General features: G+C 38.1%; 1 protein-coding gene across 6 annotated transcripts in view; it reads right to left on the bottom strand.

The window, feature by feature from the left end:
* STAG2 (STAG2 cohesin complex component) overlaps positions 1-13106 on the bottom strand; it is a 77358-nt gene that overhangs the window by 35870 nt on the left and 28382 nt on the right. For 5 of the 6 annotated variants that reach the window (XM_061358109.1, XM_061358105.1, XM_061358106.1 and 2 more), the window contains exons 2-4: positions 4349-4493; positions 2332-2410; positions 1313-1474 (exon numbers count right to left, since the gene is read on the bottom strand). In XM_061358109.1, coding sequence (XP_061214093.1) covers positions 1313-1474; positions 2332-2410; positions 4349-4392 — 285 coding nt within the window. In that variant the 5' untranslated portion in view covers positions 4393-4493. Of the gene's footprint in view, positions 1-1312; positions 1475-2331; positions 2411-4348; positions 4494-13106 lie in introns of those variants that run through there. The other variant, XM_061358108.1, reaches the window with a different exon arrangement.

The following is a 13106-nucleotide window of genomic DNA, read 5'->3' as shown; positions in this document are numbered from 1 at the left end:
ACAGAGGAAACTTTTCACACTGAAGGCTGAATGGACTTGACTTCAGAAATGCTTTGAGAATTTTTCTTCATTTTGACAAAAAATAGTATTAAGATTCACTCTATCACCCAGGTATCAATTCCCCAATTCAACAGAGTCATCAGGGCTGACAAAGGTTCTTTTTGTTTTCAGAAAGCAAAAGATTTTGCCTGTGTATCCTTTTAAATAGTTACAATGTCCTGAAGACACAGTTGCTGGTAAATGGCTGAAAACGCAATGCACATAGCAACAGTTAGAAAAGCACCTTTTTTCCACCTGCTTTGAAATATAGCAGAACAAAACAAATGATGGAAATACCAGAATTTCTCTGCGCAAATACATCAAAGTAGTGTGTTCTTCTTTAAAAGTCAGAACTAAACTTCTGCCAAGGAATTCACGCTTCGAAGTACCCAGCTCTAATGCAGGAGCCTGCAAACTGTTCAGACGACTGCAGGCAGACCCAGCTTCCTGAACGCGTAACACAGGAGCTGTAAACTCTACATTTTCAATCCCAAAGATAGTCTTTTCTTGGAGGCTGCTGAGGAGTCACATGAGTGAGTCAGCAGGAAGGCTTCATGGCTGACAGGCTTATGCTTTAACCCTCTCTCCACTGAAGGATTCTCACAGTGAAACAAACGCTTTACTGATTGAACTGAAAAATTACACTTTTAGTACTCAATTTCAAAACAGACTTACTTCAGTCCTGTCTGTAAATGCAGTGGAGAGAGCACCTAATGCAGAGGCTTCTAACAGGTTATGATTTCCTGATGAATTCCACCCAATTAGAGTTTTACAATAGACATAAGCCATGCCAACCAAGTAAACTTAGGGGAAGTTTGAAGAGTAGCCTGTAAGTTGCAGCTAGTAATTTTACTTTGGGTTAGAGAATTAATTTTTGGGGGGTTGGATAATTTAAGCTCTAGGAACACCCAGAAACTATAGATTTCTGTTGAGTTCTATGACAACTATAGGAATAAACAACATCTGTATTAGGTACAGATGCACAAAAAGGACTTTCAAGGTCATGTCTCCTGAAATAACCTTTCTTTGCTTGATACACCGAAAACACACTTTCAATCACAGTTTGAACGTCTTCATTATATATGCGTTTACTCATCCCTGACATTCAGAAATGAAAAATCAGTTCACTGAAATTCAAACCTTAACAATGCAAAACCACTTGAACTAAACCGTACACATTTAATAGAAGGATTTACTTTATGCATTATTTTATTAAAGCATATGTGCAGTAAAACAGCCTTAAATTGTATATTCATCCAAATCAGAGTCTTACCTGCATAGCACTCTTGCCCATTTTAACTACTTCAAACAGCATCATGTTTTCCACACCATTCTGTTGGTGATGTCCATTCATCCGATTCGGACCACCAGGTTTCCCTCCTCCGTTCCCACTTTTCCCTTTCTCTGCTGGTCCTTTTTTCCCTTTCTTACAGGTCTGCAATCACACAACACACACAGTAAGTTTTAGTTGAATACTATGTAGTAATAATAAAAAAAACCAAACAAACAAAAAAACCAAACAAACAAAAAACCCACCAACAATCTATTATCCATAACATGACAACTATAAACAGGGCCTTTTGATCTGAAGAACCAGATTTAAAATCCAAAATTGAGAATAACAGCTGAACCTAATTCATAAAAAGACCTGTGAGATTTCTACAGGTTCCATTTCCTTCTCCCCTCATAAAAAATCTTATAGCAACTAAAAATGCTGTTAGTGGTAGTGTATGACACAAAGATTTGTCTTATGTTTAAACTGTAAAACAGATTATACAGATTTTATTTAAAGTAGCTATAGCAATTCCCTTACAAACTCCAAAAGTGCAACTTCCTATCTAGGACATACTTGAAAAAAATTATAGTTAAGAAACTATATGTGAATATAGTTCACATATACATATATGAATGTATTCAATATAATTGAATGTGAACTCCATTACTGGTTTCTGTTCACTTTTCAAAGGACAAGAGAGCCAGAAGTAATGGCACCAAAAAAAAGAAACTGCATTAGCAACAAATTTCAGTATAGAATGGAACACATGCAGAGATAATTATCAAATCAAAGCTCACCTTTTCTCCCCCACCACCCTTATGCCTCCATATCACTAAGGAAATCTCATGCAAATACTCAAGATAAAGAACTAAAATGCAAATACAAATATGAACTCTCTTCACAGAACGCTTGCACTTTCAGGAAATATTCCTAGCTCATTTATCTTCAAAGCAAGCGCTCAACTCTTCAGTTTTTAACAGTAGAAGTGTTTCAGTATCCCTATAAACTGAACATACTTTTCCTTTGCCTTGCTTTTGGTTTTTTCCTTCAATATCCTCAAAGTCTGTATCAGAAGAGAAGTGTGTTTCAGACTCCCTGCAATGATAAAAAGACAACCCATTTACACATTTCATCAGAACCATGCTTAAATTACTACATAAGGTCGTATTATGCTCTCAGTCCAGTCAGTCAACCCTCAACAGCGAAGCTGCCTTTTTCCTTCTGTTTAAACCTACTGTCAAGGAACAGATCAGAGCATACCCTCACATTCACCCTGCCTTCTCCAAGCAATATGGCAGTGAAGAAAGTCATACAGTAAAGCTTAAAAGATGCAAAGGTGGGTAGGAAACAGCAAGAGGTTGAGAACCTTGCTTTTGGCATGTGACAAACATCACACCATTGGGGGGGGGGGGGTGGTAAAAAAAAAAAAAGCAGCAAAGAGCACTTGTAAGCATCTGCCACAATTATTTAAACACCACAAAATAGAAAAGAGGGAGGAAGAAAACAACAGCAAAAAAGAAACCACCACCTTCCCTCGCAACCAAAGTGTCTCAACAGATCTCTGTATACTATTAGAAACTAAGCAGGTAAGTAAGAAGTATGCACTTAAGTTGAAAGGTACATAAAAAATGCTTACGTGAGGTTTCTCCGTCAAAAAGGTAACAAGTAGTTCTGTTCAGGCTTAAGAAGCTAGAATGTTGTTAAACACTATACAAACTTTCTTCTATCAATACACCAATCCTTTATTGCCAACCTGAATTATAAATAAAGAGTATCTAAACTAAGCATTCTCTATTCCAACATTTCGAGTAGACCACAAATGATGCTACTATGCCTTGTTTAATGGCATACATGCAGTATGATGAATTCTGGCTGCTGTCACTCATTTCTGATCCCGATTTCACACTTCCTGATTCAATTAACAATGCAATCATAAAGATGACCAGGCAGCACAGGAAACCCAGTCCTATGTATTTATAACATTCTAACATAATCCAGAAACTTAAGGTCTCTCACTATTCAAGCATCTAAAAGGGGCTTTCAGCCTTCTAACACGTATTTTGCCATCTCTGGGTTTGCTGACTATACTCTGATACAGACTGAAAAAGTCTCCAATTGGAGGACTGGGATAAGCTGAGAAATATTTCTTCTTCAAAACCTCCTAGGTGCTCTTTTCACAGGAAAGAATACTAAGCAATGAACTGTACCGACAGAGTTAACAAAAATTATAAACAGCTGTAAAAACAGTACTTCATATTAAACCATCTTCCAATTTTAAAAAGATAAAAGCCCACACAAAACCAAATCTATCATTTTAGACTTTACACCAATCCACGAATTTTCAACAGTCTGCTGAAATATGTTCACACAAATTTCTTGACAATTAGAAGGTGAGGAACTGGATTCTTTTTGTCTGCTTAAACTAATCATTTTACTTCTCTTCCAAAATATAACTTATACCTCAATTAAAGCTTGGAAAGTCCAATGTATGTTTCCTAAAAATTGTAGGAAGAATGGAGAGCTAATAAAATGATGGTAAAACCATCAAGAGACCGATGGCTTATGGAAGCTAAGACCTTGGTTTTAACTAAAGCATTTGGCATTAAGTATTTTAAATATTAGGTGACCTGCCCCAGTTATCAAGGGCAAATACTGCAACTACTTCCTCTCTAACAAGCCTTTAACGAAGGAAACTTTTTTTTAAATTCTTAATCAAAGATGGGTTTTATTCAAACATTTTATTCTGAAAGACAAAATCCTAAGAAGTCCATCACACAAAACCAAGTCTGTCGCCACGGCTTCCTACCAGCAAAGTTTGACAACAGATATAAAATAATTAAGCACTTCTAAAATACTTAATTCCTGCTGAATATTAAAGAAAGAATTTAAGCACTGCTTTGTCAGCATCTCAACAGGAAAAAAATCTAGAACCCTATCTCTCATTTTGTTTCCTTGTTTCCAGGAGAATACCAACCATAACACTAAAGAGCAAGTACGCTTAAAAATGAAACTATAAATTCTTAAAACACTTACTGAAGGAGAGTAAAATCAGTTGGTATTTCTGGAGCTGCTATCATTTCTTTATCATCTTCTGCAACACCACTGTATTAGAAAGATGTTCAAAAACCCGTCTGAAGTACAAGCTTACTTTTCTTTCCTCCTTTGCGGTGGACAACTTCTGCAATAAAACAAAAAAAATAAATACCATGAACACTTTTTCCCCACAAATGAAGAAGCAAAAAAGTTGGGAACATGAAAAAGTCAGATCACACCACCCAGTTTTTGACCAACCTTTTCCCTGGTTCAAGATTTCATATGTTAGATTCCTCCCATGTTCTTACTACAAAGTACTTCCACAAATGTTAAAAGCATCAAATAAAATGCAGAAACATTGGGCAGGATGAAATCTGATTAGGATGAGGAAAGTGGAATAGTTTTCATTAACACCTTGCAAGTAATAGCTTTTATTTCTAAATCTACACTAGATTTATGTTTGCACTTTTGAACTGTAACACCATGCACTTCAGCACCCAGACTTAACCAACGCTAGGATATTTCTGACAAACCAAAGCAAAACCAGATTTCGTGTCAAATTTAAACACGGTATGTGTACATTTAAGGACATTATATATACACCAACTTTGTATCTCCAATGTGTAAACTTCCATGACATTTCCCATAAAGATAAGCTCTTATTAACAAGTTCTTACAATCAGCTGTTTCACAACTTCCCATCTTCCAGAGTTGATAAACCAGGCTTACAACAGTTCTACTATTTAAAGCATTTGACAAGACTCTAAGGATATCAAGGAAGATAATACTATCTGCATACTATAAAGCAAACCATCAGAAACAGCATAGTGTATTCTCAAGAAAACAAAGATTGTGAAATACTTGCCTTTCAACTTAATTTTAAATTTCCACCTGAATTTTTAGCTAATTTTCCTATGTTTAAATGGGGCAGGAAATCACAGGATACTTCAAACGTGAGATTTAACCATGCAGGGAAAAGTTTTCTATGTCAATCATCTACCCCAGGCTAACTTTTGTACAGCTTGATATTCATGTATTTTAAAGTGCAATAGCAAAGAGAAAAACCTTCAAAGTCTGCTGCTGACTCTACAGCTTGCTGGAGTGACTAGGTATTTGAGGGAGAGATTTAATTTTGGCATGCTAAACACATGTTGCTTAATGTCTGGTAGCTACGCTTCAGAGACTGCATTTCAATGGAGCACGTAGATAGAGGCCGTACATTTTTTTTTTCCTGCAAGTGCTTCTTCTGAATGCTAGGGGCCACTGTAGGTTCCAGAATTCAGAGAGCTGAGAGAAACCATAAACCCTGAACTTACTATGTTCTCTTTCTCCACATTTCACACAATTACATAAAAGCAGAGGAGTGGAAGGAAATAGTGGCAAAATAAGAGGAGGTTCCAGATAGGCTGGTGAATCTCAATTTAGTCTGCAACTACTAAAACATGTTCCATCCAGAACACAGTAGAAGATAAAATGCTTCATAAACTGTTGCTGCAGAATGGCACCAACCTTTGCCACCCTACTGCTCCCTTCTCAAAAACCACACAGCACAGGACCAGTGTTTCATGCTCTCCTGCCCATTTACACACACTTCTGCAAACTCTCATTCACGGGCAGGGTAACATCCTTGCCCCAGCCATTCAGCTTCATAGGCTCGGCCATTCCATATCACCCAATTCAATTCCCCAACAAAATGGGCAAATTATACCTCAAGAATTTTTCCCCCTGGATTCTCAAGTTAAACTGGTTCGACAGCAGGTATCTAGAGCTAAGACATGGGAAACACAAGACTGCATAGCCACAAGCATGGGTGGGAAGAGCAAAACTCCTTTCTCTGGTGGCAGGGAGCTATTATACCATCCAGGCTGTCTAAATCTGTATGCTCAGTTGGTGATACAGCTCTACACTTTGGATTGTACTTTTAGGATGTATGTGTATTTATTCTTACTATTTGTTCAGATCCTTTTCAGCAAGTTGAACTTGGAAAAATAGCATACTTTAGTGCTTTGGTCATGAGGCTAGTACCTGATCAGGTGTACTTCAGGGAGTGGGGAACAAACAGAAACTGAACATGCAAAAGAGATCCAGCCACACAGATCCTTTTGGGGCCATGCTTACGATTCAGTCGCAACACAAAGATGCAAACTTCAAAACCCACACTGCTCAGTTACAAGTTCAACCTGACCAACAACATGTTATTTGACTTTTTCTAGTTTGCATTCTTCAGTTGAGAAGCAAGACATCTACTGAAGTGACAATCAGGATGTTTCCATGCAAATTTTGTGTTATGGATCATTAATACTACCTATTTACAATACTAAAATTGCTTATTCCATACAATTTGAAAGTTCTGAGGAACAAAGTAAGTTAACCACTTGGATTATCCATTTTTAGCTCCCTTTATGAAAAGCAAGCTGCTATCCTATCGAATTTTGAAAAAAAAGTCACAATTCTTTTTTAAAGAAAAACGATAAAAAGAATGGGTAAATTATTAAAGTATATATTCTCTACAACAAAAAAGTCAAATCGCCTGACAAAACTAGCTCACTGCAGTTTATACCAACTTGAACTTCTTGAAAGAACAGTTCAGCTTAGTGCAAAGAACAAACCATGAAAGAAAACATGGCATTGTTGGGTCAGAATCACCTCCAAAAATGGGAAAGAAGTATCAAGTTCTTAGTAACTTAGTGCTTCAGTATCCAGAAAGATTTCCATTTCAAAAACTGTTTTTCTTGAAGAAGAAACCTGGCTCTCATGAATGCAATTCTATACAAGTGTTATGGAAATCACAGATGAATGCCCTGCAAGAACAGATGAGGTAAGACTGTAAAGGATCTCCAACGTCTAGCTCAAACCCCAGCAATGACCAAAACACTCCTTGTATTTGCCCCAGTAAAGGATCATTTTTAAACATTTACGTACATCCAGATGACATGGACCTTTGATTCTCAACCACCAGGGTTAGCCTGGGACTCGTCCTTGCAGGAGCCAACAGAATCTGCCCAAGGAAGAACATAGTGATGTTTTCCCTGAATACCCTCCCAGCATCCAGTAATACTTCAGGGTTTTTTTCAGCCAGAGAGGCTGTACCTACATTTCCTAATCCCTTATCAATATTTTTTCCGTAAGTATTTCCAATCACTTTCTGAATTCAGTATTCAGCAGCAACATTGTGTATTCCACACAAAAACTCCTACAGCCAAACTGCATACACCAAGAGGCATATTCTTTGCCTTGAATTTATCACTTGCCAATTTCATTTGATGTTCTCTTGTTCTGGTATGGGAAACCACTGGCATTTGTCATCCCCCATTATCTCTGATCTCAGTAAATGCCTTCTGAAAATTCAAGACTACTGCCAGATGAGGTTTCTTCATGCACATACTGGTGACTCATTCAAGGCACCCAGTTTGGGTAGTCAATGAAAAAGGAGAATGGTCCATATGAGCATCCAGTCAGAACTTGTAAAATATACCAAATTCATCACAGGAAAATTACATTCTTGCATATGCCATTCCGAACAGGGAAAAGTCTACATTATATATTAAATGCACTCAAATAATAAGTTAACTCTAAACTGAAGAGCAGCTCTTCAGTTTTTGCATGTTCACAGAATTCCAGCTTCCATTTTCCCGAGCAGATACTGAAATCCCTCAAGCCTGAAAACTTCCTGAAGTCACCCAACTTCATGAAATCTTAATTAAATTATTAACTATAAAATGTATCCTGCTGAAAGATCACAAGGTGGAGCTCTAGCCTAAAGCTAACCAAAGAAACTCCAAAAGACAGGTCATCCAGAGGTTGACCTAGTTATTTCTGTGCAGTAAACTTTATAATAGATTGCTAAAACTGCAGTAATATTGTAGCAAATTTCCTTTAGATTTATATTTTGCGTACATAAAGAAACCAGAAGATTCCTGCCTCTTTTCTGAAATAAATGCATAAACATGTTCGAAGACTCTTCCAAAGATGGAAGTGCACACAGCTGCTGCAGTACCACTAGCCTCTGCTATTTATCTTTCAAAAGCAAGCAGAAGAATTTCAAAATACATTTTAATAGCAGAATTAATGTATCCCTTTATTGTACCCAGCTATTTAAAATCTTGCTAACAAAATGTTAATGAACTAGAAGACCAGCAGGACAACAGCACTAGTCTAGGAATGCTAATCACACATAATGTTGCCAAATGTAAGCAGAGTCTCTATTTAAAATAATTTGATAAAATCAAGAGCTAAGCATGAAAACACTATAAAGAACCCAAATGTGTCTTCATGGAAAAATATTTAAAAGGTTATTTTTCCTTAATACATTAATAGCTAATTTAAGTATGGTTGTGACTGGTCAAATATACTGGCCAAATGTTGAGATTTGGCAAAAGCTGACAATCAGCACAATTCACACAGTAACACATGCCATCAGCAGCTGCTGAGTGCTACCTGTCCTCCATTTCTATTGCATGCCCAAATAGTCTAAACAAGCATTAATTCAGCAAACAGCCTTTCCTAAAAAGAATACACCTGCATATATACAAAAACACATACACAAAGAATCACAGGATCTGTCCTGGTAGTTTGTGTTTCACACACTTGTGTAAATGCAGTAACTAGAATATTCCTTAACAAACTCATAGCAAAGCATTTCAGGTAGGTGGGTTTCGGGCTGGGCTGGGCCTCCTCACAACACTTCTGTTGTTGCTGTTTGGCTTCGATTCTGTGAAAGGTTTAGAAGGGTGATCAGTATAGTGGCCATCCTTCTTCTGGGAAGGTAGAGAGGCAAAGCTTAAAGATAGCTATGTGGCCAGGACAAAGGTTTTGGAAATGCAGGGTGGCTGTTGAGAGATGCATTGATTTTTCTCCCTGTAACTCAGTTAACCACCTGTAAAACCAAGGTCCTCACTTTTTAAAGTCAGAAAACTGGAACTTCTAAATTGTAAAGCTGAATGAAGTGCGTGGCTGAAGTTCATCTCCCAAATTACTTATCTATGCATGAATGAGACGTTGATGCGTCACAACCAATTTGCAGCAGCAACAGTTAATATGCTAGTCAGAGAAAATTTAAATAATCAGAAGTATGTCCAGTATTTTCCCTTAACTATCTTGGTAGAAAAAGCTGTTATCAACTACATTATGACCCTCACTCCTTTTCTGAAAGACTAGAATATGACTGAACCTTTGTTTTATAAAATAAGATTTGACTGGTTGGAGGCATTCTCCCATGTAAGTATGCTGCTTCAGATTACTTTTGCGTTTATCTTCATAGGTGGATTTTTAACCAGTATTCTAACAACTGCATGACACTCCCTGCAGACCTGGAAAAGTGTATTATTTCTACACGTTATTTCTACCAACATTATACAACCCAATTATTGCAGCTGCCAACAAACTTTAAAGCAATTTTATAATTTCAGTAAAACACAGAAAATATACTTCAAGTAGCACTCTGTATTGTAACAACTGTACTTTAACATGATTTAGTTGCAACCATACCAGCGGTTTTGATCATTATGATGGCGTGATCAAGACTAAACTGAACAATAATGCAATTAATACCTTTAAAACATGGTTATTTTTGTGCTATTTGCTTAACAAATGAGATTTTTAACTTTTTTACAAGACCACCTGGACTAGACGTCATCAACCTACATTCCTTCCTGCTACTGAGACATGGTCTGTACACACGGTAACAGTCCAGGGTGCCAAAGTCACTGAACAGTTAACACTTCAACAAAGAACTGAAATGACCTAATTTATACAGGTCTTATTGCTTTCAGTCATTCTTCACAATTTATTTTTTTCTCAACTTCCACCTCCTACACCCTCTTTGCACCCCTTGTGTCCACACACCTCTTTCTCTTCATCTTTCAAAAACTGAAAAATCAATGTTATGGTTGATACTACGCTATCACACTACTACTTTATTCCCTGGCCTGTTGTTTATTCCTTTTTTATAATATTTGCTGTTTAGTTCATACAACAAGTCTTGCAATTAAGAGTTTGAGAGCCGTCTCAGAACATGCTTTTCATGCAGTGGTGTGCTGCTGAAAGCAATCATCTTCCTTTCCATTCCCCAAACACACAGGAAAGTTCCTGCTCCCTTATAGCACCCTAATGAACCTGCAGAAAGCAAATTATGAAAACAAAACCTCCCACCATGATTAGCTCTTCACTGGATCAGCCAACTGAATCATCTCCTCCTGCAGCAACACAAGTCACTAGATGAACTCTGAACCCTACCCCTCAACAGCAAAGTGGATGGTGAGCTCTGCCCGTACCAGTGCACCAGGAGCAGGACCAGATATATCCAAGTGGCTCTCCACATGCACTGGGCTGCCAGCTGAGGGGGGACTAGCCCTGCAGTTAAGTGCCTGCTATACCTGTCACCCACACATCACTGAGACACACCATGTTCTGCCTGTAAATCTGCCAGGCACGTGCCCACCCTTAGCTGTCTCTGCAAAGCATTCTCCTTACTCCTTTTCACATGCATTTCCCACATTTTCATTATACAGCAGACTACACATATACAGAAGCCCAGCTAACAGCTGATGGTGCCTGCCAGGACCAGCCAGGAAATAGCCAAGCACATGGAAAACATAAGTCCCCAGAGGGAATGCACGCATCAGTGAGCAGAAAGCAAAATTTGGTTTTGCAGTTTAATGCTGTCAAAGCAAAAGCTTAAACAGGCTTTATTTTGGGAAAGAAGAAAAAAAAATATTTAAAAGGCCTATGAAAAAAGCCAAGCTAAAACCTCAAGTGAAGGTTGAGACTTTACCCTAAGTTTAGAGACTTGAAACATGAATAACATTCAAGGACCCCTGTACCACCCCAATAACTCTGCCAAACTCAACTTCACCATCAAAAAGTCCCCATCTTATTAAAAGTATGTTTAGTACTTCTGCTGTTTTTTTTTTAAATAAGTATGTGAAAACAGCTACTATAGAAGGAAAAGAGCTTCCTATGGTGTTTCACAGTCACAGGATTACTCATTAAAGTACCATTAATATCTTTAATGCAGGAAGTTAAATACTGTTTTGAAATAAAAATATACTGCTATGGTTTGAATCAAATAAGGTTTTTATATTGGTATTTAGTAATTTACATTGTCCAGTAAAATCTGTGTTTAAAACACTTGATATAAGCATTAAAAACACAAACATTAATCAACTCTACAATAAATGAAACTATTCCCCTTATTAAAGGGGAAAATACCTGTATTACTCTCTAATATTCAGCCCAGCAGTACTCCTGAGTTTTGTTAAAATGCACTCGAAATTCGCATACATCTTTAAAATGGTTTGGTCTTGGATGTCTTTTAAAAAAGGCAAAGGTAAGATAACAAAGTAGTAGTTACACCTCATTGTGTCCATCACATCTTTCCCTGCCAAAAAAGAGATGGCTTCCAGATGTTGCAGTCTGACTGCGTGGAAAATGAGGCTCTTAGGAAGAAAAAAAGCCAAGTCGGATGACAACCAAGATGCCTACTTAAACAAGCCAGCAGAAGAGTACTAGATCATTTATGGTAGAAGGCAAATGCACCTCCCAGCTGCCTAAACACTGCAAGTTCCCAAACTAAATTAAGAATAGATCAATATGCCCCTTCACACACTGATTTTTCAACAACAGAGGCCTTTGCACAACCCCTTCCAAATCCTGACTCTTGTAAAAGGTAGGGATGAAGATGCCCACGCACTGCCCACAGCAAGCAGGTAACTAGCTAGAAGGTTCTAGGTAGAAGCCTAGAACAGAGTTAGCATGTTTCAATGAGCAGGCAACAGCGATTAATGACTTTAGTACATGTGGCAGAGGCAGGGTTTTTCAACTGACAAGGTATCCATCTAGCAAGTACTACCTAGCATTCTGATCAATGTGAGCCTGCAAGCTGCCTCACTTTACAGGAAATTCCCCTGCTACCATACAGATTTTCCCATTTGAAGATTCCAGGCCTCTAGAGCTTTGTGCCCAAAACATTGCTCAGGCATTTCTAAGAACAACTGCATCTTATTATAAATTCTGGAGGGGGAACTACACAGTATATACTGCCATAGCATCATCTGCTAGTATAAGATACAGTCAATACTAAATGGCTGAAAAAAGGGGAAACCCCATAATACAAGACTACTGGAAAGTGGAGAGTAAGATCTCTCAAGCACATTTCCCGAAGTCAGCCTGTATGAGCCCAAGTCATAGCGCACTTTGGATAGTCCTTTGACGGTCCCACTTTGAAGGGCTCGCCTGCACTGGGATCCCAAGCATTCTAAGATAAGGAGAACCAGCTCAGTTCTGTGTTTTGTCAGCTCAGACCCACCAGAGTATTAGCTGAAGCTTGACACCACATAAAAATGGTTTAACTGTTTCCAGACAGTAACTAATGAAAGTCCAGCACAGAAACAAACAGAACAGAAGCACAAGTCAAACTGTACCAATCTTAACTGGATCTTTAAAATAATAATTAAGAAAAAAGAAAAGGGGGGGAGAAGGGTTAAGAGTGCTTCATGCCTCATTCCATCCTGCTTTCCTCCACTGTACCAGTCCAGCTTTTAACGGGCCTGCACTACAGAAAGGGCATCACTTAATGGATTCCCCATGGGCTCCCTGCAGAATGCCACAGTTCTGCACCCAGTACAGTGTGCCCTCCCATCACCCTCTCGGTTGCATGACTACTGTCACTATTAGCCTCACAACAGCAGTATAAAGCTTTATTTAGGGTGAAGCACCAAAAACTGCCATCACCTTGGTACTTATGTACACAATCAAGAGC

Source organism: Neopsephotus bourkii, unplaced genomic scaffold (assembly GCF_033783945.1).
Source record: "Neopsephotus bourkii isolate Nb327-2 ecotype Australia unplaced genomic scaffold, CSIRO-AGI_Nbou_v1 NB_936, whole genome shotgun sequence".
Classification (NCBI taxonomy): domain Eukaryota; kingdom Metazoa; phylum Chordata; class Aves; order Psittaciformes; family Psittacidae; genus Neopsephotus; species Neopsephotus bourkii.
The sequence above is the reverse complement of the archived record's forward strand: the minus strand, read 5'-3'. Positions and strand labels throughout refer to the sequence as shown.